This window comes from Dryobates pubescens, chromosome 11 (assembly GCF_014839835.1).
Source record: "Dryobates pubescens isolate bDryPub1 chromosome 11, bDryPub1.pri, whole genome shotgun sequence".
Taxonomy (NCBI): domain Eukaryota; kingdom Metazoa; phylum Chordata; class Aves; order Piciformes; family Picidae; genus Dryobates; species Dryobates pubescens.
In genome coordinates this window covers 22,838,050-22,865,028 of record NC_071622.1, presented here as the reverse complement: position 1 = coordinate 22,865,028, position 26,979 = coordinate 22,838,050, and the positions used below count along the sequence as shown (strand labels likewise).

At 40.9% G+C, this 26,979-nt stretch overlaps 1 protein-coding gene across 1 annotated transcript; it reads right to left on the bottom strand.

The window, feature by feature from the left end:
- Positions 1–1,394: 1,394 nt before the first annotated feature.
- On the bottom strand, positions 1,395–26,597 carry SLC30A7 (solute carrier family 30 member 7). The gene is made up of 11 exons (XM_054165416.1): positions 26,358–26,597; positions 26,078–26,179; positions 22,273–22,386; positions 20,803–20,890; positions 19,134–19,260; positions 17,275–17,430; positions 15,929–15,979; positions 13,537–13,672; positions 5,924–6,014; positions 4,766–4,915; positions 1,395–2,574 (listed from the first exon to the last, which is right to left on the bottom strand). The coding sequence occupies exons 1-11, from the start codon at positions 26,435–26,437 to the stop codon at positions 2,527–2,529; spliced, it is 1,143 nt and encodes a 380-aa protein (XP_054021391.1). The 5' UTR covers positions 26,438–26,597; the 3' UTR covers positions 1,395–2,526.
- Between the last annotated feature and the right edge of the window lie 382 nt (positions 26,598–26,979).

Here is a 26,979-nt window from a genome sequence, read left to right as displayed (position 1 = left end):
AAGCAAACAAGATTGGAAACCAGCAACAGGAATAAAGAAGGCTCCAAAGATTAGAGGAGACTGGAAAGCTTAGAAGCTTTTTACTTCTATTTTTTAATTACACTCAGTTTTCAGTTCCAAGCACAAGAGTACATGCCCAAGCTTTGTAGAAAACCGACATTCATATTGCAGTATCTCATCTGAAAAATTCAGGAACCACCTATCAGTTTGGCAATGTCGTGCTCTCAGCTGGGACAGATAATTTTCTTCCTAGAAGCTGGTGCAGTGCTGTGTTTTGGATTTAGCATGAAAATAATGCAGATAACACACTGATGTTTTAGTTGTTGCTGAGCAGCGCTTATCCTACATTACAGACTTTATCAGTTTCTCATGCTCTGCCAATGAGCAGGTGCACAAGAAGCTGGGAAGCAGCATGGCCAAGACAGCTGACTAGGTCACCACTAAACCATGTCCCTCAGCACAACATCTATACACCTTTTAAGTATCTCCAAGGATGGTGTCTCCACAACTTCCCTGGGCAGCCTGTTCCAATGACATTCCAAACCACAGAATATCAAGCTCAGTACATAAACTGGAGGGAGGTGGCAGTAGGGTAGGGGATTTGGGGGAAGCCAAAGGTGGCAGCTTGATGCGCAGGCATTCAGTCAGTGGGTGGTGTCCTGTGCGTCACTTGCCTTTTCTTAGGTTTTCTCTTTCTGTTACCTTCCTGGTTATTACAACTATAGTAATATTTCAATTACTAAGCTGGTTGATTTACTACAAGTTTGACTTTTCCTTTCCTGATTTTTCTCCCATTCCCACCAGGGGAGGGGATGAAGAAGCAAGTGAGCAGCCGCACGGTGCTTGGAGGCTGGTTGGTGTTAAACCGTGAAAGACAACCACCATGTTCTCATGTTAAGAGATGAAAATAGGAACACCAGAATGAATGCAAGAAACTCTTCATCTCTGTCATGAATTCAGCAGCATCAGTGGCAAACAAACCATTTCTTTGAAGGACTTTTCAGAACTCTCGTGGTGCCTAGCTATTGCTACACAGATAACATCAGCTTCAGAGGGCCTTGATTTCAGTATCACCAAAGATCAGGTATCAGAATACTGAAACACCATACCAGCAGTATCAGCCATGATTTATCAGAAACATGCCTGTCTTGTTTATTACTCCACAATGTTCTGCTAGTAAAACATAAATTTTCATTACTAAGTTAACTACTATAGCATAGTGGAATTATCATCTCTAATACCGTACAGCAGATTGTCTTTGAAAACAAATCAGAAAGAGTAAAATGATTATAAATGCTAGAAAAACATGACAGACTAATGTTTCTGGGGACAAAAAAGAAAAAACCCAAACCCAAAAAACTTACTGCACTACAAAGTTGTTATTTTTTTTTTTGCCCTCACAAAATACAGGAGGCTGCAGTAAGATAGTCAAAAGTATCACACTTGCCAGACTGGAAACAGCATCATCTTAAACAGCATGAACCATGGTCCTTATTTCCATTTCAGGTATAACCACTGGGAACTGCCACTTTCAGTACTGGGAAAGGCAAAAGTTACCTTGTCCATCACTTCAATAAAAATTATTGCAATCTATTAAAATCAAGGAGATTTCAGCTTTGATAAACAAATTAAGGATTTAATTCTTCCTGCCATGCAACTTAGAAGACAAAAAACTTCACATATTGCCGCTACCATCATCATCTTCCCTCAGCTACCGGTTGTTTCAGTGATTACAAGTTGATCATGTAATGTCTCATTACTCTCAACAGTATGAAGAGATAAATCTAACATTCTGACCAAAATAATTGCCACAAGACATGTGCAACAAAATACCCAGCTTGTTTCATAAGCAAACCTCTCCAAGACAGCTTTGCCTTTTACATTTAGAATTCTTCTGCCCATTTGGTAAGCTGCAGCTGTAAAGGAAGTCTAACATCTACAGTTATGCAAGTACACAACCCCCCCACATACATCACCAGTAAATAATCAGACTGTGTACAAGATACTTGTCAAAGTAAAAAAACCCCTTTGATGCTCCATATTTATGCTGGCAAATACCTCTCCTGATATAAAAGGCACTTTGAAAACCCAATATGGTTTGGTTCATTAAGTTTGCAAAGTACAAACAATTCTACAGACATACAATGACATCGAAGCATGTCAGCTGTAGTGACATTATCTACAAACCAAGTTTCCAATTGTTGGTAACACTGGGTTTATGGGAATCAGCAGTGGTTTCAGCAGCTTGACTGAAGACATGACAGTTTGCAGTACCACAATCTCGGTAAGTAAAAAACTTCTCAAAACCGTACAAGTTTAGGGGCTACAAAAAGACAAGACCCAGAGTTCATAACATTCATTCAATATTTACTCCTTTGAAGGGAACTTCACTCATAGCCCGAGGGCAGAAATCTATTCAGTCAATTCCAGAACAGCGGTGGAGGCAGGCTCTGTCTTGAGAAGTACTTTTGTTGTAACATTACAGTACAGAAAACTTTGGTCCAACAGCACAATTTCAGAGATGCACTACATGGCTGCGACATCAATCTGTATGTAAAGCTGTCTTACTCCTGCCTGTAGAAAAGAAAAGGAGAGTTAAAAAAACACCACCTGTAAAGCCAAAACAATTTAATCATCCGCAACACTCATCCACAAAAACTCAGTGTCTTCTTTTCCTGTAATTTATCTTCCACTTTAGCACATCACTCACTGAGATACTGGCAATTTGGAAACCTCCAGACTTTGAGGAGCTGTATGAAGGTACACAGGGAAGTGCACAGACGTAATTACACAATTAACAGTAGCTCTGCTACACTGCCTTTTCTGAGACATTCTAAATAACTGTCACAAAAGCTCTGTGAAAAGCAAGCTGCTTGAAGAGCTGTCAGTTTGAAATGGAGCTAAGCACAAGGGCATAACATGGAATTTGTTGTCTGAACCAGTTCTACCACCAGATTTTAGCAAGAAACAACAGCTACAGTGAATTTACATGACATCATAATCCCTTCATCTCAAGTTATTTTAGTGTCTGCAAATTGTACTGAAAGCATTTATCTCCTCAGAACTCTTACTAAGCTAGGCTAGAAAGATTTGGGTTTATCCTCATTCAGTATAAAATTACATTAAAAAAAAAAAAAAACCCAAACAAGTGATTCATTTTCACCTCAGCAGCAGGCCAGCAACGATGTCACTGGTTACGCAATGCCATCCTGAAGCACTACACTGAACACTGCTGCAGATCAGGTTGTGCTCAACTATCGTCAACTTTTAGCTTGGCGAGTGGCAAAACCAACTATCAATTAGATTAAGATTCATGAGGGCAAATATTACTGAAGAGAAAAGTCTCTACTTGCTTCAACTGTTCCTCCACTTATTATCATAGGTCAGAAAAGACCAATGATAAACCTCATTCTCTGAATTCCCTTCCCAGACCCATGGCTCTTGATACCGGCACAGCTACAGCAATTGTTTGGAGACTTGAGATCCCTGTCAAACTACAAAGAGCACAGAATAAGCCATGCAGATTTCTGCCTACTCAGTCTAGAACTCTACATGATGGAATCTCTCAAAAAGTATCTAACTTTCTGAACAAAGCTTTATTTTAGAACATTTGTAACCATAAATCCTCCTTCCCTACATCTCTAACACAATAAATATGAAAGAATGTGTTTATTTTTACTGAGTTCCCCATGACTGACTACTTACAAATTCCTTAAACTTTAAGGAGTTCAAAAGAATTCATGCACTCAGACAGAACGTCGGAGGGTTGGGTTCAGTAGTGCTTCTCCTGAGTCCAAAAAAAGGAGTATGCACAAGAAAATCTCAAACAAAATAATCCAGTCTGGAACTTCTAATAAATGTTATCAAACTGGGGGACGTGGGGGTGTGGGCTTATCAGATGCATAAACGATTCACTACACCATCACAGACACAAGCTGCCATGAGAGCAGGGAAAGAACATGCATGTAAGCACACAAGGGCTTTCCCCACTGCAGAAAGCATTGCAAAGAAGGTTTATGCAAGCACTAATTAAACTGCTGACAGAAGCATTTGGTATTTACAGTATTAAACATACCCGACCAGAAGCCTGCTTTCTTTACTGTCCAACTAACTTAGTGATTTTATGCATCCAAAATATTACCCTTTAGCTGACAATATTTTGTTACCTAAAACACTGATTATAAACTGGAGTATTTGTCTCCTGTTCAGCCACAGAATTCTCCTTTACTCAAAAGCAGAGAAAGGACATTATGGAAAGATAGAAAAGTTTTTTCAAATGCTGCTCTCCAATGTCAGGACTAACACCAGCATACTTAGCTCTGGATGGTCTAAGAGCACAGATGTTACTCTAAGACAAGAAAATATACAGCGCCCGTGGTTTCTTAGAGGAATAGAAATGAATGACAAAAATACAGCAACAGCACCATGGAAAACTTCAGTAGGTCCAGTCTGTAGCTGAAAGCCCTATCTTGAGGGAAGCCTCATCTTTTTTCATGCTTCCTTATAAGTCCATATGGAGCTTCAACTTCATCTGATACACTTCAGAGAACTACAGCTGTTATTTCCATTAAGCAGCATCAAAACCTAAAGCAGAGAGCTACAGTAATTCCATTTAAAAATTGTTGCAAACCACTGGAGCACAGAAGCACTTTAAAACTGATACCAAAACCAGAAACATTTAATTTTTCTTGGTAAGAATTACAATATTACATCACATGACAGCCAATTTACACTTTGGGATGTACTTTCCACTAATGAGACATACCTGAGTAAAAATATTGTGAGTTTGGCTTAGAATCCATCTTCCATCAGCATCAGGAGCCACTAATAATTTCAAAGTTCCTATGTAAACATCAGTACAGAGGGTCCAGAAGTGTGGATCATGTAAACTGTAAACTCCTTGCAATTGCTGTACCTAAAAATACAGGAAAAATCGAAAGGCACATCATTTCAGAAGAATGTTTGTTCATAACACATTGTGGGTTGGGGTAGGCTTGCTTGCTTTGTTTAGTTTACAGAAGCAAATTAACTCCTACTTGTAGCTTACTGCTCAACTGATGATGTTTCACTTGTACTCCTTATTACCACATTTCAGTAATTGTAAGGAAGGTGAAACCAGACAGATTGTATGGATATGTCACGATCTGGTACCTTGCTGTATTTACACTCTACATATATTTGACTTCTGAAAACAGTGATGTCCAAGACAGAAAATCTGGGGTTACTAGATTTGAGAGAGCATTCCATTAAAATAGCCATTTTTGCAATTGAAAGTATTTTTTCATAAAGCAGTCTGAGAGAGACTCCAACTATTAACAGAAATATAGTAATATTTCTGTAAGTATTTCATGAGGGTTTAGGTTTGCTCTGTCAAAATCCATTTTCTGCCCCCCCCCCCATTTTAGCAAACCCGCCATACAATTATTAAAATCTTGTAACATCCCAAGGGAAGACAATGCTCCTGCAAGTGCTTTGAATTACACTTGAAAAGGTGCTTCCATGTTCAGGTCATGACACAGTAATAGGAAAGTTAAACAGGAGTAGTGGAAGAGGCACTCAAATACATATTCTCGTAAATACAATTGCAATGTTAGTCCACCTCACTTTACTGAGAGCTAGATCCTAAGGGAGATAAAAACTGAACAAGACAGAGAATCATTACACACCTTGTATCTGCACAAAGTACTTGGAGAGAAAAAGTCTCAATACATTTTTCTAAACCAACATGGTGCATTTTAAAACACAAACACAGCTCAAGCTACAAAGAGTTCAGGGATTTGGAAAGATGAGAATCAAATTGCTGTCTCCATTTGTACGAGCTAGGGAACCTTTTACAGGCAGTACTGGAAAAACATCACAAAATATCATGATACACACAGCTGAGGCTCCTTCAGTCTAAAGCAAAACTGGCCTAAGAGCTCACCCTCTGGTAGCACTGAGGCAGGGCATTTTCCAGGGAAGGAGGAGTTCGCTGCATCAAAATCCCAATGGATTCTTTTAAAAGCGGAACAATACTGGAAAGAAAAAAGGAAGTTAGCTGCTATTACACTTCCAAAATGCAGAACAAAGAGCAGCGTAACATGCTTTCTGTGCTCTTGAATTGTTCTTCAATTGCTTCACCAGAAGCTGAGGAAGTTGCCATGTAAATCTGGTACAGAAAACAAAAGTGTTGACAAAATTGCTGTGCTGTCTTACTAAAGGCAGGATTACTTCTCCCCTATTTTCCAACAGAGACCACTGGTGGGCAGTTACAAAAGACTGGCAGCTTAATCACGGGATTGGAGATGAATTCTCTTCGTGTCTTAAAAGCAACCAAGCAGTTGAGAACTGTACCTCAAAATCAAAACCTACTTCAACAGCAACCACTCACAACTAACCATAAAAACTGAAATGGTTTTTGGGTTTGTGTTTGGCTTAAGGCATGTTTCTCTTATGAACTAAGATAATAATGGAGAGATCATAAAACACAATTAGCATGGACCAGTCCAGCTATAACAAAGCCATTTTGTTAGAAACAGACAACTTAGCATATTCTTGAAGTGAACTAAGTGTAGGGTCTCATCCAAGCTCAAGGATAAAACATTTGGAAGCAATCAGAGATACCCTTCCTGCCAAATGGTCTTGTTTAATCAGCAAACTAAGATGAAACTTAGTACACTTCAAAAAATTATTACTACCTTTTTAAAATAAAACCAGGAGACCCACAAAAGCCTCTACTCTGAAACTAACACTAAAAATTTATACTCTATTCAGTACTCAGTGTGGTGATTTTTTTATTTGTTTAGGAGTAGTGCATCAAACCTGGCTCAGTAAAGCATCCTAAAATTTCCAAGAGGATAACAAGTACCTAAAGCCCAATACTAGAGCTTCAATAGTAATCTCATTTCAAGAGCATGTGTCAACTAACAAACTAGACCAAAAATAATGATCTATTTCAAAATGTACAAGCTGAATTTCAGTGTTCAACACTGGTGTACCTAGTGACAGGGTAAAAAGCATCCAGAACACATTGGTAAGAAATTAATTGGGACACCTGTTAAAAGGAAAATGCAGCAGCTTTGTTTCAAATCTCATGAAGTGATGTAGAACACAGTGCACAACCCAGCTGTATGCTTGCAGAAAATGAACAGTATGACCTAACCGCTTCCATTTTTAAAGAGATAGCTCCATTTGTATGTGGAGGCAGCACTGGCTGACCAACTACTCAGCTCACTGCTGGGTTCATCCTTAGCCAGGGGTGGGAGGGAATCAGAGGGTGTATGACTCTTGTCTAATGAACTCCTGGAAAAACCACCACCCTAAAATTAAGTGTCCTTGCAGGCACACTGGTTATTCCAGCCAAATTGGCTGTCTGATGCACTCTCCATTGCATGCCCTCGTACAGCTGCACTGCTACCGAGGAATCAGCTCCGAAATAGGAAGATGCAATTAGAGGCAGGCAAGAGTTGCCTAAGCTGGACCCATCACCAAGACAATTAAACATTTAGCAATGCAATAACTGTCAATCTATCTAAAGGAAGATTAATTGAAATGTCAGTTTCTACAGAGAGTGGATTATAGTAGTTTAGGGGAAAAGGTTCCCTTATCAATGAACCCATCTCACTAAATAATGTCCGTGTCACAAGCATTAAATCAAAGGGAGCTGAAGCTGCCAAAATACTCCATTGCTGAATTGATTTCAGTTTAACTCATTATTTAAAATGCAGGTTTGCTTCTTAAAAAAAAACACCTTGAAAGACCAACACACAAGTTCAGAATGCAAACTGAATACAGAATTTTTGAACAGTGATTCCACCCCAATAAATTTAACAAAGGCCTTCTAACAGATGCATCCAAAGGCTTCAGAAAGCACAGGTGTATCAGGCTGCATGATTTTTTCCAGGACTAAAGGGATAGGGAATGTAGGAGCTTGCCACTAAGAGTGAAAAAAAGCACTGTGAAAGAAATCTAACAAAGAGAAAAAGACTGATTGGCAGAAATTATTTACATCAAATTTGCTTGATGGAATGGAAATGAGTTGACAAGTAGGAGATTTGGAGAAACTGCCTATGGCCATTTAAGACTAGCAGGCTGGGCATGTTAACCAATTCTAAAAAAGCATTTGGTCATGAACTTGTTGATTCCTTCTGGCACAGGATGCACATTGAAAAGAGGAAGTTAAAACCCTACTAGAGAGCTCTTCATTTGAAGGTGCATTTGACATTAAGATCTGTTTCATTCTGAAAACCTTGTTGCCTAAGAAAATGATCTTCCAAGGTTAAGTCTATGCAATCAACAAGGTGTGTTCAAGCATCAGAGAGTCTCTCTACTCACCAGGTAATAGGCTGCAGCTTTAAGCAGCAGGTGTTGGAACTATAAGCTCAAAATCAACTAATATACAAAAGACACACTACTCCTATTATAGGTGGCTCCACACTAAAGCTCCAAGAGAAAAACCTCCTGTGCAAGTTTTTGGCATTAATGCTACACAAGTTATGCCTGTATCCAAAATACACAAAGAAGCTAAAGTTAAGGTGTTGAGCTGAAACACTAACATCTTACTAGAGGTAAATCAGGATGTGGCTTGATACAGTAGTGAAAGTTGAAGTCTATCACAGGTCACACCTCCCTCCTCTAGTTTAGACACAGTGTTCAGCTACAAAGTTTTCTTCTGCAAATCTGAAAAGGCCAAAAGACAGCTAAATTGGTGTGATATGCCCTCAAAAATGCTGTTAGAACACAGAAGCCCGTGCATACAGTTCTACATCCAAAGGGGTACTACCTTACAAGGTAGTCTTTTATTGCAAGGCAAACTCATGTGACAAACTATAAAAATCCTTTTTTCTGATGTCTCAGGTATTCCACTGTTTCATGACTATTACTGAACTCCAAAACCTTTAATTAACAACCCAAACTCCAACAGTATGCTCTTTTCTCAAACATTAGCTAAGACCCAGTATTATTTAATCACCACGAGGCACTTAAAGTATATGTTCCATCTCATGTGACTGAAGAAAACACTAGGAAAGATGGCAATACCAAACAGGCTGAAAATGTGGTTAGAGAATTTGACCGAGCTCTCAGTTTTTGAGGGCTTAGTCATTAGTGCAAAATACACTTGCTTATCTTTGCAGCAGCTAGTGTGCTGGTACTTCCCCTTTGTTTAATTATTTACAAGAAACATTATTGAGGAAAATAAATAAATGCTGAGTTCTCACCAAGTGGAGAGTTTTTTCCAAACTCTGCTGCTGAAGCAGACACAATTTTCCAGTAGTCTCTGGTTACCAAGCCAACAATCTAAAATACTACACTCTCTTGCAAGACAGTGGAATTTCAAAGTGGTGCTAACCTAAAGCAGAACTTGGGACATAAACATATCCTCTCCAAAACCACAATAGCAAAAGTGGCTATGTGTGCTGAATGAGTTAGCAGCATATCACACTTTCACTTACATTATTACAGAAGTGAGAGATGTTCAAGTAGATAAAAGCTACTGACATGAACCTGATACAATCCATGCCACTACTACACATGGCTTCACTAACAAGGAAGAGTGAAAGTATCAGACTCCTAACTAATTTGTATCACGTTCAGGTAACTCTCATACCTATTCTGGTCCTATCCTGTTAATGCCTATGCTTTCTTCACACAGCCAGCAAGGCTCTGAAACTGTCATCCTCTTGGACAGAAAGGCTTAAAACAAATCCTAGGTAAAGAACCCTTGACAGTCATAGTCAGAGCACAGCAGGAAGTTAATTTAGTGCTCTCATCATTATAGAAAATAGAGGACACTTGTGGTAGCAGTGTTTGTTTACCTTCCACAATCTTAAGACTCACAGTATCACAGTAACTAAGGTTGGAAGAGACCCCAAGGATCATCAAGTCCAACCTGTTCCAACAGACCTCACAACTAGACCATGGCACCAAGTGCCACGTCCAATCTCCCCTTGAACACCTCTAGGGACGGCGACTCCACCACCTCCCTGGGCAGCCCATTCCAATGACGAATGACTCGCTCAGTGAAGAACTTTTTCCTCACCTCCAGTCTAAACCTCCCCTGGCACAGCTTGAGACTGTGTCCCCTTGTTCTGGTGCTGGTTGCCTGGCATATTCAATCCCCACAACTCAAGAGTAGCTCTGCCCCTTCAAATACCATAGCTGAAAATCTACAGCCAGTTCAGTTCTGAGCCCCTCACTACAGAGGCACATTGAGGTTCTGGAGCATGTTCAGAGAAGGGCAATGAGGCTCATGAATGGCCTGGTGCACCTGGCCTATGAGGAGCATCTGAGGGAGCTGAGGTTGTTCAGTCTGGAGAAGAGGAGGCTGAGGGGAGACCTTATGGCTCTCTACAACTCCCTAAAGGGAGATTGGAGCGAGGAGGGGGCAGCCTCCTCTTAGTCTCAGGAGACAAGACAACAGGAAATGGTCTCAAGCTGCACCAGGGGAGGATCAGGCTGGATCTCAGGAAATATTTTTGCACTGGAAGTGTTCTTGGACATTGGAACAGGCTGCCCAGGGCAGTGCTGGATTCACCATCCCTGGGGGCATTTAAGTAGTGCGTAGAGCTGGTGCTTAGGGACATGGTTTAGTGTTAATCCTGCAGTGCTGGGTTGAGGGTTTGACTGGATGAGCTTGGAGGTCTCTTCCAACCGGATGTTTTCTGTGACTTCAAAATACTTCTTTTTCCAGCCACCATCCACATCTGCAGTGCCAAGATTGTCAGCTTGTTTCAGAACTTTAATGATTTTTTTTTTATACCAGGCAATGGCTATTTTAATCACACTGCAGACTTAAGACAAGGAACACAGGTTTAATATTTACTTTTCCAATTTTAAATTGCCTGTTTTCATAACAATGTAGTACTCTGGTTCTCAAGCAAGCCTGCCAAGTACCCTGTAAATGAAAGCAGTGCAGGCTATTTAGCAACGAGGGCTTAAAGCACCACCAATGACCATATGCTAGTTTGGGGGAGTTCTGCTACAGAACATCCCTTCAAAGTCCTTCATCTTGAAAAGTAATTTTTTTAAATACTTTTATGCCCCAAACTCTACAGGTATGGCCTCCCCCAAAGCTCTTTCATATTATACCATGTTCAAGCAGCCCTACACTTTATTTAGAAATTATGTAACCCATGGAAAAATCTTCCCTACATGACTAAATTGCCTTATTTCGTTGTCCACTTAATATGTAGCCTGCATGCCCTATCCACTCTAGTATCATATTTAGTGTACAGTGCCTTTCTAGAAACATCTGCCTCCAATAGTGGTTTTGGACAAACTTTTTGCTCTATATGGGAATTGTGGCTTTTGCTTGATGACTGATCTCACATAGCTGGTTAAAATACTAAAGCTGCTTCACCATTTTATAATACAGCTTAGACTCCTAAGGCTAAAAAGAAATGAACATTCAGTTTTAAATATTAAATGCTGTTTGGAGATTTGAGAAATGACTTATTGATCTAGGCACATTAAATTATGAGGAAAACAACTTACGAAAACCTTAAAAAGCATCATCCTGAATAGCTACTGAACAGCCATGCATTTAAAAAAACATGAGACTTGAAACAAAATGCCAGTAAAACAGACTCATCCATTTTAAGTATGCCCTATTTATGCTTCATAATTAAAAAGACAATTGCAAGAGCACAGAAAGCAATCAAAGAAAGAATCACCAGATATCACTGGTAGCATCCAGGACTACTCAAGAGCTACAAACTCCCATCCACACCAGCTTCACCTTTCAGAACAGGCCATAGATTTATGATGCAGGGATTCTAAAAGGTAATCATCTGATGGAGAAACCCACAAACTACCAACTCCCCTGCTTGTCAAGACTCAACAGATAAATACATAAATGAAAAAAAACCAACTTTCTACAGCAAGTAAAAGAATAACAAAACTTGCCAAGTGTCTGACTTCATGCCTTTACGTCTCCAAATCAGAACAGTAATATGTGGGCTATTTTTCTTCCTCCAAAAAGGTAAATTTTAAAGCACAAGATGCAAAAGGTACTAACGCTATTTCTGTAGAATTCTACTGAAGACAGGCTTTTACTGTGATGCAGACAGTCAGTCTCTAGTAAGAGCCACCCTATTTCTGCTTCCACTAAGCTTTCAAGTGTATGTATTTGTCAGTGAAGACAACCTCAGAAGAATTTCACCCTCTATTTTCACTGTGCAGCCAGAATGTTCTGTGCAAGGAGTTCGGCAGAGAGTATGTCACCTCAGAGTTGCCTTAGTGAAGGATCACAGAAGCAACACAGAGCAACAGTCAGTAGGTCAGTCAGTTCCTCCCAACTCTGGCCTATAAACAGTTTTATTATAAAACCTTTATTATGGGAGATAGTCTTCTTCCAACCTCTACAAATGGAAGGAAAAGAAAAAACCCTAATTCTCATTTGCATGGTATTTTCTGACCAACACTCCACGTGTTCTTTGCTGCACACAAAGCCAGACACACAGTTAAAGTAAAAAGTGTATGTAAACTCATGTTTTACTCAACTGTGATCTCAGCAAATTTCTTCCTGCTTGGCCACCTGCACATTTTCTTTGCCCCTTTTTGAGATTTCAGTAATGGGATTTGTTTGTAATAATTTGTCCTTTACGAAATGACAGGAGGTTTAAATGAAAATACTATGCTTACATATTAAAGGAGTAACTTCACAGTAATCTCTAGCACATGTATTTTTTTGGACATATTAGTGCCTGAAGCATGTTGCCTTACTGTAATGAACAGGGAGATTCACATCACTAACTCTGTGTCACCATGCACATGATATAAACATACCATATACAGTGCAAGCATCAGTAGCTGGAGTGAATTAGTTGACATTCACTGCTGCTGCAGAGACAAAGGTGTTTGGTTATTTGGTTGTAACTGGAGTCGTGGCACTCTGCCCTATGCCACCATTGAAACTGCTGCCAGAAAAGCCTCAGTACCAGCCATCACTGAATGAAATGCCTGCTTGTCCAGTCTAGTCCAAATAGCTTTGCATTTACAGGGATCTTGGTAAGCAACGACCAGGAAAGCCTAGACCTACTCAGAGTGTTTCCATCAAATCTTACAAAGGAATAACGAAGCATCAGAATACAAATAGAAAAGACAGTTCTCACTAAGGAAAAAAAAAAAACAAATATGAAGTTTACCAGCCTTGATTTGTCAAGGACAAGGAGACACATCCTTTGCCAGCAGGCTCAACTCCGCTGCCCTGAAGCCATTCTGCTCCATTTACTGGAGTACATTGGTTTATATAAGCGTGTACTAAATACAGAGGGGAAGCTTTCTTGTTTGAACTCAAAAGACATTTCTGTAGTATTATGCAAACAGGGTAAAATTTAAGTTTTAAGAACAAAAATTGTAACTGTAGAAAAGGAAAAGAAAGATAGCTCAGGTAAGAATATACCAGAATATACAGAGCAAACATAACATACTGCTCTTGGAAGAAAAGCAAACATCCCAAATCATTCACATCACAAATGAAATTCTTCTTCTAACCTGTAAGTTGAGCTCTGCCTAGCAGCAAGAATACTACCAAACATCAGTGACAGCACTGCTTACCTTACACCTATAAGTAGTGCTATCAGCATTGAACAAATAGGATCTGCTATCATTAGACCGTAGTTCTGCATCAGTATTGCAGATATGATTACACCAATACTTCCGAGCGTGTCTGCAACGATGTGTAGAAATACACCTGCAAGAGATTAATTGAGATCACTACAACAGTGTACTCTTCAGGCTAAGGGAGTAGTTCACAGTTTACAGAGAAGGGCTGCAAGAACCAGGTAATACAATTTATGCTTGTTAAATTTATGGTCAGTTTTTGGTCAAATACACAGAAAGTAATGGCAGGATTTCAACAGATTTATAGTATATAGAGCATCTGAAGAATTTCTATTCTGAGCAGCAGTAAGGGGTATTTCATCACATGGCTATCAACTGAAGCAGTGGTAAAGGGATGTAGCTAATTTTCCCCCGCCTCTATTAAATACCCACCTGTATTACAGCAAAGAAACTCATGTTCTTTGATGCCCACAATGATAAAGACTGTATAAAATGGAAAGACTGTTACCAGAAATGGCTCTGTAAAGCTTTCTAAGATGGTAATTTTTGGGGAATGGTATCTTGTAGAAGTTATTTGCCAAAGGAATTCTAGACAAATAATTGAAATTTAAACACTACTGCAAACATTAACAGCTTTACTCTTATTTTGAAGAGCAACAGACTACTTTAAAAGATGCAGAAACAGGCACTTTGCAGATAGCTAAAATTTAGGCTTTGGAGCTCTCTACTGGCAATGACAGGAACAGTCATTCAGAAACAGCTTTTTTGATTACAATTCTCCAGACTAAGATAATCCTTTCTCACACACAACTACAAATCAACTCCTTCATGATTTTTACAAGTCTACATTTGTACTGGGTGTGGCTGGAAGAGAGGTCAACTTTCTGTATAGCAGCCTGCATGATGCTATGTTTCATATTTGAGACTAAAACTGTGTTGATAACGTACTGCCGTTTTAGCTATTGTCAAACTGCTTGCACAGCACCAAGGTCTTGTTTCTCACTGACCCCACAGCAAGCAGGCTGAGGTGGGCAAGATGCTGAAGGGCACAATGCTGGAAGAGCAAACAGCCAGGCCAGCTGATCCAAATGGACCAGAGGGAATGTTCCATACCATGTAATACCACACAAAGGAATAAAACTGGGGCATTGTTCTCCCAAATTAGTTGCTGCTCCAAGATTTCCTGGGTAGTGACCTGCTGGTGGGAGGTGGTGAGCATCACTTTGCAGGGGTGTGTCTGGGGTGTTTGTTTTGTCTGGGGTGTTTGGTTGGTCTGGGAGTTTTGTTCTGGTGATGGTAGGGTCTGATTTTTTTGGGTGATGTTTTGGTGTATTTATGGTGGATTTTTTTTTCCTTTATTTACTAAACCATCTTTATCTCAATCCAAGAGTAGTTCCTAAGTTTTTATTCTAATTCTCTTCCTTGTCCCACTGCAGAAGTGAGTGAGCAGCTTATATGTATTTAGTAGCCCGACAGAGCCAAACCACCACAGTATTGAAAAATTGTAACTATACAAAATTGAGTCTTCTTCCTATGGTTCAATCAGTATGGGCCTTTCATGGAAAGACCGACTTTCCAACATTTTTCACTGAAGTATTGAACATGTATGTAATATGGCATACTATACATTCTGAGAGGTCAGAAATGTTCCTTTTTGAGGACTACAAACAAGCCAGGAAGTCATGCAGAAAGAGACAACAGCATAGACATTTGGGTATGCCAAATAATTACTTAGATAATTTTCCCCCTTTAACTTCCGAACTCTTAGAAAAATTTAAAAAACCAACAACAACAAAACCACAACAGAAAACAAAACAAAAACCCAAGCTCAAAAATTACATCTAAATTACCAGTAATTTATTTACACTAATGTCCAGGAGATCATGGATTCTAACACTCCTTCATCAAGCAATTTAGAGTGAACTCCCATCTGGCCTAGATCAACTGTGATAGCTCGATGAAATACAAGTTTTAAGCTCAGGTACCCTTTAACAGTTATACCAACCCATATTTTCCAAATACACTCTACCTTAATAATACAATTTCTCAGTTTCCAGAGCATACACTGCAATTAGGCTCCTTAGGTTTCTGCTTTTAACTATTCTTTCTTAGATTTCCATTATTTGACTTTTTCAGCACCAGTAACAGAAGCTGAACCCCAGCTATTCCGATCTCCCTTTTACACTTTTACTCATTTACACTTCAGTGTGTGTCTCAATGCCTAGCCATGCAATGGGCATGGCACTGCTCTGTTTACAGTGGAAGTGGAAGAAAAATTTCATGTCTTTCTAATGCTAAACCCCAAGGCATCCTCTAAACCACCTGTGTGACAACAGTCCCAGGCAGGCAGACTATGGTAAAACCAGAAAACTTATTGTCATCATACCTTGTAAAATCTGTTTGCTGGATCCAGCCATCCCCTCAAGAGAATGGTCATCTGTGAAAACAATTATTGGCATATTAACCCACACAATGTTTTCTCTAATGGTATATTCCACAATCTTTCTTTCTGAAATGTCTTGAACAGAAAAACTGTTCACAAATGACTACCTTTTACTCTAGTTAATAAACAATATAAATACAAATACATTTGCTAAGCAGAAATGTTTCACTTAAGCAAGGATTTATACCTCGTATAAAACAACAAGGGTAAGACCTGGAGAAGGAAAAACTAAGAAAAAAACCCCAAGCAGATTAGTGCCTCTGTGGAATACATCAGAAAGATATTTTAAGAGTTAAAGGATAGCAAATGAATTGTAGTGAAGATGCATAATAATTCATACAAAAGTTGATTTGAATATAACATTGCACAAAACAGTTATATTCCTTGTCCCACTGACATGGTGGGGCATGGAGATACTTTTCCAACCAAACTTCCAGGAGAACACTTGGAAAACAAGCACTAATATTTTACTAAATAGCAAGGAAGGGACAAGCAAATATTTTCATATTCTTTTGTCACCTTCTGTCTGCAATTTACCACATTATTCTCCATTCAGAATGTGTGTATTTTCAATTACATTAGATTCTACTTTTTAGCTTAGGCAGAGAGGAGTGACAACTCTGCATTACAATAAGGCTTTGATCTGCATTGTTTCAAATAGGCAATGACCACACTGCTACTTCTCCCATAGTGAAGGCTACTGATGGTGTTTTTCATGGATGTCTCTTCACAGATTGACCACCTTTACAGAAAAGATTGAAGCGTAGCTCGGATACCAAGTATCTTTTTTCATAACCCGCTTTAAAGCAGATTATGACGGCACAAGACAGGGAAAAATCTTGTATTTGAGACCATAAACCATTGCTTCTTAACCTTCCCTAATATCTTGATCTGTAAAACTATTCAGAGGACACCAGCAAAGCAACTGAACTTTGTATATTGATTGTAATGGAAGACTGAAACAGAACATGAAGTAACTCATCATGTTGCTACAGCATACATCTGTTTCATCTTTTGGCAACACATAACACTGTGGTGAACATTAAAAAACACAACATAGGTAAAACAAAACCTTTAAAAACTAACTGTGAACACACTGCAAGTGAAACAGCACGTACCCAAAGGAGCTGCAGAGCATGGCGGTGGTGTAGCATACCATACCATACGTCTAGTGAAACTACTTCCACGTATGCTTGCGAGGAGCTGCCAGCACCCTCTCTTCTTTTTTCAGTAAATCATTAAGAGCAGATTGAAGTTAAAATGCTCTATGATGTTAGTTAAGTACTTACCATGACAATAATTCTGACCATGAGAGTGTCCGTGGCTGTGATCATGATCATGAGTGTGCCCGTGGGCATGTTTGTGTTCATGGCTGTGACCATGACTTCCATGACTGTGTCCATGGCTGAGACCACCATTAAATAGAGAATGACTGTGTTCATGCCCTATAAACAAATATCATTGTCAGAGGATAAATTCAAGCGTTGAATGAAAGTATGCTTACATCTCTTGCAAAGCTACTTGACATCTATTCATCTTTTGGGTGATCCTTAAGTATGGCTTTAAGTAAGTTAAGAAAATTAAAACAAGCTGCTTCTCACTTAAGCCTATGATGTGATGCTACATAAAATATATACCAGATTTGAGAAGTCAAGTGGTTTTTTACATTCCCACTTCCAAGACAAGTTGAGCTGCTCTCTCAGTACACATAATTAGGTAAGAGCACATAAAAAATATCTAAGAAACTACCGACTGGACAGATGGGCGGAGTCCAATGGGATGGCATTTAACAAGTCCAAGTGCCAAGTGCTGCACTTGGGCCACAACAACCCCATGCAGAGCTACAGGCTGGGGTCAGAGTGGCTGGAGAGTTCCCAAACAGAGAGGGACCTGGGGGTGCTCATTGACACCTGCCTAAACATGAGCCAGCAGTGTGCCCAGGTGACCAAGAGGGCCAATGGCATCCTGGCCTGCACTAGGAATAGTGTGGCCAGCAGGAGCAGGGAAGTCATTCTGCCCCTGTACTCTGCATTGGTTAGGCCACACCTTGAGTACTGTGTCCAGTTCTGGGGCCCTCAGTTTAAGAAGGACCTTGAGACACTTGAACGTGTCCAGAGAAGGGCAACAAGGCTGGTGAGAGGCCTTGAGCACAAGCCCTGTGAGGAGAGGCTGAGGGAGCTGGGATTGTTTAGCCTGGAGAAGAGGAGGCTCAGGGGTGACCTCATTGCTCTCTACAACTACCTGAAAGGTGGTTGTAGCCAGGAAGGGGTTGGTCTCTTCTCCCAGGCAACCAGCACCAGAACAAGGGGACACAGTCTCAAGCTGCACCAGGGGAAGTTTAGGCTTGAGGTGAGGAGAAAGTTCTTCACTGAGAGAGTCATTCGTCATTGGAATGGGCTGCCCAGGGAGGTGGTGGAGTCACCATCCCTGGAGGTGTTCAAGAGGGGATTGGACATGGCACTTGGTGCCATGGTCTAGTTATGAGGTCTGTGGTGACAGGTTGGACTTGATGATCTTTGGTGATTCTATGAAATTGGCTGTTGCTCACACATTGACAATTCAAGCTTAAATTGCTGCTTAAAGGCCAAAGACTATTTTCTTCAACCAGTCTATACCAGTTTCTGTGTTAAGCTGAAAGAGATAGCAATTCACTTTGCAAGAAAAAAAACAAACCACCCCAATATTTACTGAATATATTTAAGGCAAATAAATTCTTCACTTAAATTCAAAAGATACTAAGCTGAGAAGCACCTGAAGCTGAACCATCCCATACTTAGAATTTGGTTCAGACACAGTTTTGTAAATTTTCCAACCAAGACCTCACTTAACTCCAGCTTAATTTTGGCCAAAAGACACTCTGTAAATCTTTCCAATAAGGTGCAGAAGACTGCATATTGCAGAAAGCAAATTCTGTACTTCTAGGACTTCCAAATAATGGACACTAACATGACAAGTGCCACAGTAACATATTTGGGCTAGTAATAAAACACAGAACTCAATACAGCAATGAGTCAAATACACATTTGGTTAGGACTGCCACCAAAAAGATATTAAAATTTAATCCTGGGGTTCCCATTGGAGCCTTTTAAGGTCCTGGAACACAGGGTACCAAGAAAGGAAACAGTACTGAAAATTATAGCCATCCTACCAGAGCCATGTGAATGCCCATGACCTCCATGTTGAAAAACAAATATTCCTATAAGATTTACTATGAATCCTAGTATAGAAACAGGAAGAAGTCTCTCATGATGCACATCAGGAGGCTCAAGAGCTCTCTAAAAAAAACAAAACCAAAAAAACATCAAAACCCAACAAACCAAGAAGCAAATGTAGTTTTACAATCTCTTTACATTACTAAAAGGCACTGAAAAAACTGCTTAGATCCAGGAGTGTTCTCATACAGACACAATTAGAAATTAACTCAGGACTTCCAGGTTTTGGGATGATACACAGACTACTTCTTACCATCTGAAGTTGAAATTTGGTTATTCCAATCCTGAAAGTGTCATAGACCATTCTGATAGCCTAGCTTACTTTTCCCCTAAGATTTCATGGGATGTGCTCAACCCCATATAAAAACACTCAAGTTTGTTGTACTGTGTAGATTGCTGGAGTCATCTATAATGCCAGTTCTTCCTTTCTCCTCAGAAGGGTGGGAGGTAAAGGAAATGAAGACTGAGAAGAAATTGTAGCATTTTTCAGTACTTCTAAACCAGAGATTGATTTTTAAAAATGCTTTTCCCCTGACTTTCTTTGGAAGTTGTTTTTTTAATAACATATTGTAGGCCTAACATTTTGCATCTGAAGTTATGTGTTGAACAGTGTAAATTACTGTGGGTACTGGAGAGAAATATTAATCATCTGGCCTCAGGGATGAAAGGTACAGGCAACAGTCAAACAACTAAACTTCTACCACATGCAAAAATTTTAAGTGACAGAGGGAAAAGAAGTCACCATACAAGCAAAGGGTATATTCAGCATGGGAACTAAAACCAGCAGGAAAAGAACGAACTTTCAACATTAACCTTGACCCTGCCAGTAGTAGTTTTAATTTTTCTAGTAAGTTTTGTTGCTGTTTCTAGAATTGAAGTTTCCCTGAGCTTTCACACAATTTCAGCCCAGCATATAGATGTATTTGTGAAAGGTATTCCCAGATCTCTATTAAGAAAAACTCACTGGAATGTACTCTGAACTACGAGTCTAAATAAATGTTATCTCCCATTAAAAAGTAAAAGCAAACTGATCGGAGTCAGTTAGGAACCATACTCTTAGTCCTACCTCATTTTAGTGCAGGTGCATTTGATGCCTGAATTTTTGTCTTGAAATTATTACCTGAATCATCTGGTTAAAAAAATTGCAAAAAGTGCCCTTTAAATGTTAAAGCTATTACTAATTCCTATTTACATCAGCCTTCAAGATTTGGAAGATAAGACGCTTTCTTTAATGAGAAGGTTCAGCTTTTCATTTCTTGTGACTAACTTTGCTCCTCTGAATGACTAGTTTTAGACATTGTTTTTTGGCCTCATCTGTCCTTTAACAATGAGAAGATCTTTCTATGACATACTTAGCTGGCAGAAAATAAGACAGAGTAAATCTCACAAAACACACAATCAAAATGCACTATTTAAGAAGCTAATGCAGATATACTGAAAAATCTGGGCTTTTGTGTCATAAACCAGCAATTTCAGGAGCCTATTCACTGTTCAAATCAGATTTGTAACCAATTTTGAACACAATTTCAATAATTTTATCCCTATTAAATATGCTCCACAAATAGAAATATGACAATTGATAGTGCAGTTGATTTCATAACATACCTCAACACCTTCAGAAAAAATAAAGAATGCTGTGAAGATGAGGAATAAACCATTTACAAAACCAGCAAGTACTTCTGCTCGAACATACCTGCAAGAAAGAGAATGGCAACAGCAGGTATTACCACTTCCATTTAAATGCTGCAAATTAGAAGTGGAACTTAGCGACTAGAGTACAATCTTCCAGTTTTCCAGTACATGTATTACAGAAGGATTTGCTAAATTGAACATGCAGTATATAAACTACAGGTATGTACATGAAATTCATTATGTTGTATTTTGACAGAAATCCAGATCAGACATTACCTAATCTAGACGAAAGCAAACATCCAAATCTTCCCATTTAAGATCACCTCTACTGACAGTTATGGCACGTTTGGAAGACGCAAAGATGAGCACACAAAACGTAACCAGTGTCCGCTAGTGCAAAGTTCTGTTTAACATCAAACTGCCATACAGCAGTTTGATTTTCCTCTAGCAGGGGGGGTTAAAATAAAAGTTTGAAGTAGAAATTAATTATTTTAGCTGGTAATTTTTTAAAAACCAGAAACAGCTGGGTTAGCATCACATGTAATTCCAGTGCAGCACACATCAGACTGAACTGTGGCTGTTCTTTAATAAATGGAACTGCAGCTCTTTTAAGCCAGAGCAATAATTAATACAAATGCTGCTTTCACTGCAATGGTGCAATCAATTCTTCCTAAACTGGTTTCTAGGCACAGTAAGTTTCCACCTTAACTACATGATCCATGCTTAGGCAAGACAGCTGAAGCTAAAGGCTGACATTCAGGTCAGTAATGCAGCAACCCATGTTACAGATAATTTGTCATTAATTAATCAGTGTTAGCAATTAACAACATGGTACCATCAATACTGTTTTACAGGGTTCAACTGCAATGTGCAACAGAACCAAGTGCCCTTCAAACAGAACCAGATGCAGCAGCTATAGCCAAGAAAGGTGGCATGGGATGACATACCTCAGCCTTGAGGATCTGCCCACAGCTGTTGAATCCTGCTGGTTCTGAGAAGCATGATTTACAACCCCAGGCACAGCATCACTGAGACTTAGCTCCTTTCAGTTGTAACCTTCTACTCCAAAACAGGTATGAGGCACCAGCAGACTGAGGTTCCCTGCAAGGCATCTCACTGCACTGTGAGGACAAACTCATAATGCAGCTGCTCTTACTCAGCTGGTGCCCAGACAATACAGGACAACTTTCTGCTGCGCATCTTGTTTCCACTTGTATGATCACAGAGACCTCAGATGTTATAAACCTGTTCCCCAAATGCAATCTCTTCATAGTTTCACTATTTCTAAGGGGATATTAAAGGTTTATACAACTCACCTTAAAAAAACACACTTTCAACATAGCTTTTCCATGTTCTGCAAAAAAAGGTTTTATTCATACAGTGAAAAATTACCACCTAAACATTTGCTAAAATATGTTAAGTTAACAGCCTAAAGTTTCTTACCCATATGAGAAAGCATCGTTTGACCTCCATTTTGAAATAACGGAAGCTGCTAATCCAGCCAATAAAGCAGTACAGTCAAAAAACATGTGAAAAGAATCTGATATTAGACCTAAACTGGAAAAGAACAGAAAAGAAAAAATATTAAAAATTGTTATGTTCTATATGCTACATGCTGAGTATGAAAAACCCCAGCACTTCACTTTTTACACATTAGCAGAATATGCTGTGTGTCTAAGCTGTCCACACTAGATCACCACTAAAAGTAAGATGACAGAAATGCTTTTGCCAGCTTAGGGAAGGCACTTTAGAAGAGTGGCAAAAAACCTCTCTCCGAGCATAAGATTTTGGTGGTAGCAGCAGGTGGTTTCCATTGACACAAACCAAAGTCCCTGGAGTATATACCCACAGATGCATGTCTTGCCAACATCATTCTAGTGGCAGGTATAGGTTCTTATATTTCTAATTATCCTTTAATTGTGTAAGCAAATCCAGCAGGAAAAGCATATACACAGAAGTTGCCTTTAAATATCAACCCCACATAAGTTTGTAGAAACCATATTTCACATTGTCAAGGGTTGAGTTAAACCTGCTGCTGTGCGTTCAATACCATGATGCTGTCATGCCAGCTCTGAAGCGAAAGTGCTGGCTGAAGCAAGGTATCATGGGGCTTGAAGTTCACATTGTAACATGAGAGACTTCCTGTTCAGCTGCAGCTTCTGGTTTCTGGTTTTGTGGTGTTGGTCTTTTACACTGGGTTGGCTTTTGTGTGCTTGGGTGGGGGAAACCATTTTATTGCTGGCTTTTGCTGCTGCTGCTTCTTTTGCTAAGGTAACTGCAGCATATTATCTCATTGAACTCCTCATCTCAACTCTGAGGGTTTCTGTGTTATTTCCCCACCTGTCTGTGTGGACAGAGAGGGGCTTGAGAGAGCAGGCTGTGTTAACCCAGGACACACAACTAGTTAAAGAGATTGTGTTAAATACGTGTTACTTTTGAGCACATCTTACACGCATCATATATATATTATTTTTGTCATTTATGTGAGTTCAGGAAACAACTTAACTGGCAAACAAAATCTAAGGAGAATTAAGAAGAATTTAAACAAACAAAAAACACCCTGAAGATTTGTAGAACTTGTTGATAAAATTTCAGGGGCTGAAATCAGATATTCTTGTTTTTAAATCAAATCTTTGTCAAAGAACTGACAGCCACCTGCTTAAATTTAAATGAATAAAAGTGCAGTTTTCAGGACCATAATTAAAAAGTCTGTGGAAGCCATTGGAAGAATCACCTAAATAATCACAGCAGCCAGTTAGCCTTGCTACCTTATGCTCACTGACATTATCTAGAACACTAAAGATAATTCAAGATCATGCCTCTAATGCTTGCACCATCAGGCACTGGCCATACCCAAAACAGGCCACAGTGCAATGAAGAAGTGCTCCAAGATAATACAGCAAATCCCCTTTAAAAATATTCTATTTCTGCATCTCTCGTGTGGAGAGCAAAGGAGCTGTTGTCTTCAAACCCAAGAAACCATTTTTATAGAATGCTTTGGCTTGGAAGGGACCTTTAAAGATCATCTACTCCCCTGCAATGACTGGGACATCTTTAACTGATCAGGTTGCTAAGAGCCCTGTCCAGCCTGACTTTGAATGTTTCTAGAGATGAAGCTTCTGCCATGTATCTGAGCAATCAGTTCTAGAATTTCGCACCTCTCACATAAAGATTTTCTCCATAATATCTAATCTACATCTACATTCTTTCAGTGTAAAACTGTTAACCCTTGCCCCATCACTGTACTCCCTGATAAAGAGTCCCTTTTCATCTTTCCTGTGAGTCCTCATTAAGTACTGGAAGGCCACCAAGAATCTCCTTGGAGCCTTCTCTGCACCAGACTGAATAAACCCATCTCTCAGCCTGTCCTCATACAGGAGGTGCTCCAGCACCCTGATCATCTTTATGGCCCTTCTTTGAACCTGCTCCAACAGGTTCATGTATTAGTGTTGGGGTCCCCAGATCTGGACACTGTGCTCCAGGTGAGTTCTAACCAGAGCAGATTAGGGCAGCAGAATCACCACCGTGTCTTCTGGGTTATAAGTACATATCGTTGGCTTGTGCCCAGCTTTTTGCCCACCAGTACCCCTGAGTCCTATTCTGTAGAGCTGCTCATGATGATCTCTTCATCCCTCAGCCTGTACTGATACCAGGGATTGCTCCAACCCAAGCACAGGACCTTTCATTGACCTTGTTTAGCCTCATGAGGTTCACATGGGCTCATTTCTCAAGTTTGCACAGGTCCCTCTGGATGACATCCCTTCCCTCTGGTGTGTCAACTGCACCACTCAGCTTAATGCTGTCTGAACACTTCCCAAGCGTACATTCACTCCCACTATCTATGCCATTGATGAAGATACTTAACACTATTGGTCCTTTAAGCCTAACTCTTCAGTGACAAACTTCCAGCAAGCATCACTCCTGTTTCTGATTTTAATTATCTCTGATTCTGATTTTCTTCTGATTTTAATTATCTCATATACAGGACTTTTTCTAATACAGATTTAATTTCTGGTCACTATAAGTGAAAATTATGATGCTTAAAATGAAGATATTAAAACTCACACAAACATAAAGCTCTACCTGAACCACTGAGAAAAACATTTGCATCTTCTGAGCTACTAAAAAAATACATATACTTGAATAAATAGGCTACACATTCAATAATCCTCATACAATTGCAAAGTGAATCACATCAAAGCCAAACCAAAGCACATCCCAGATGATCTGCACATGACTGCCAGGACAGTGTGCTTTTTCCAGTGCTGCAACAATTACTGTAATCAAGGTTAAGAACTTTTATAGTACTTTGAGAGATTTAGAGAAAAATTATAAACAGCAGTATGCAACTATTTCCAAATCCACATTGCTGCTTTCGCTGAAGACTCTTAAGAGTCCCAGTAGTGTGTGTCCATAATCCACCTTTTGATAAAGGCTTCTTTAAGGCTACAGTGGAAGGACACGCTGTTGGGCTTAAAAGGCATATCCATGCCTGTCCACTTCAAACTTCAGTATTAACTTCGACTGAAATACCACCTTAAAATAATTCTATCAAGAATGATTGAAGTACAACTACCATTGTCTGGTTTCTACCTGTATGTACACCACACATCAATACTAAAGTTATTTTGCACTTCTGCTTAAATTTACTACAAAATTTTCAGTAACAATTTAGTCAAGTTCCCCATCTTTTTCCACCATTTACGTTTATGTGCTACCTAATGTACCACTCAGCTACATCATGATGTGTAATTACTGTTTACTACTCGGACACATGGATGTCTGGTGCAGTGCTGGATTTTGTGATCCCACAAACGAAGCAAAGGATCTCTGTGGCATGCAACAGGATGAAACGGTTAAAGCCACCAGGTCTGTAACTCACGCAAAAGGCAAGCTTTCTCCTCAGCAAAGAGGCGAGCAGCACCAGTTTCAAAGATCATTCCCTAAATGAGCCGAGCTGAGTGGCCAAGCCGAAGCGCCTCCCCTCTGAGTTGTCGGGGTCTGGATGAAGGGATAACTGAGCCGGTCACTATCGAGAGAGCGCTCCTAGTCTGGGGAAGCTCTCCCGCAACCCTCAAGGCTCTGCCGACAGGCCCCTCTGGATGGCGGGCAAGGAGACCGGGATGCACGGCCCCAGCCCGCAGCGGTCCGGCCCCGTCTAAAGGGAGACGTGGCACTGGCCGCGGCGGGAGCTGCCGCTTCCTGCGCGCTCCGAGTTGCTCCCGCCCCGTAGCCCCCGCCCCGGTACCTGTTACTCCAGATGCCGTAGAGCAGCTCCACGAAGGCGAAGGAGAGATTGAGGCAGAGGAAGAAGAAGAGGTTGCGAGAGGTCTTGTCCGCCAGGATGGACCTGCGCACGGAGCACACAGCGAGTCACCGGCCGCCGGTACGGCAGCGGCGGAAGGCCGGACGCGCTCGCCGGGCAGCCCAGGCACCCTCGGCATCAGCCTTCCCTAGTCCCTCCGCGAGGACTCGGCCTCGGCCCCGGCCCCTGCTGCTCCCGTCCGGTCTCCCCTTGGGCCGCTCACCTGAACCAGCCCGACACCTTCCTGAACAGGTTGAGCCTGGGCGGCTTATACTCATCGTCCTTGATGGAAAGGGGTAACATCTTCCCGGCACCGAGGCCGCGGCGTGCGCCGCCGGCAGAGCAGGCAAGCGAGGCGGGCCGGGAACGCTCCCCCGTGGCCGGCCCACACGCCAATCACACTTCCGGCCTGCGCCGTGACGGCACACGGGCCGTGGAGGCGCGGCGTTTGGGTCCCGTGGCGCGGAGGAGGCAGGGCTGGGGTGGTGGGGGTGTGGCGTCCGGGTGCCGTGGCGCGGAGGAGGCAGGGCTGGGGTGGTGGGGGTGTGGCGTCCGGGTGCCGTGGCGCGGAGGAGGCAGGGCTGGGGTCGTAGACGGGTGCTGCCTGCGCTTTGCTCACGCGGAGCTGAATGGGAGCTGCCCGTTGCAAACACAAACCAAAGCACACCCTAGAGTGTGAATTCCCGTCTGTTCTGGGCCTGCCGCCAGCGTTCTGTTTGCGATGCCTGGTGCTCCTAGGGCTGCTGCGGCAGCCCTCAGTGCGGGGGTGGGGTGGTGGCCCAGCCCCCGCGGCCGGCTGTGGTGCAATGCCACGCTCGAGGGAGCTGTGTGCTGGGTACAGATGC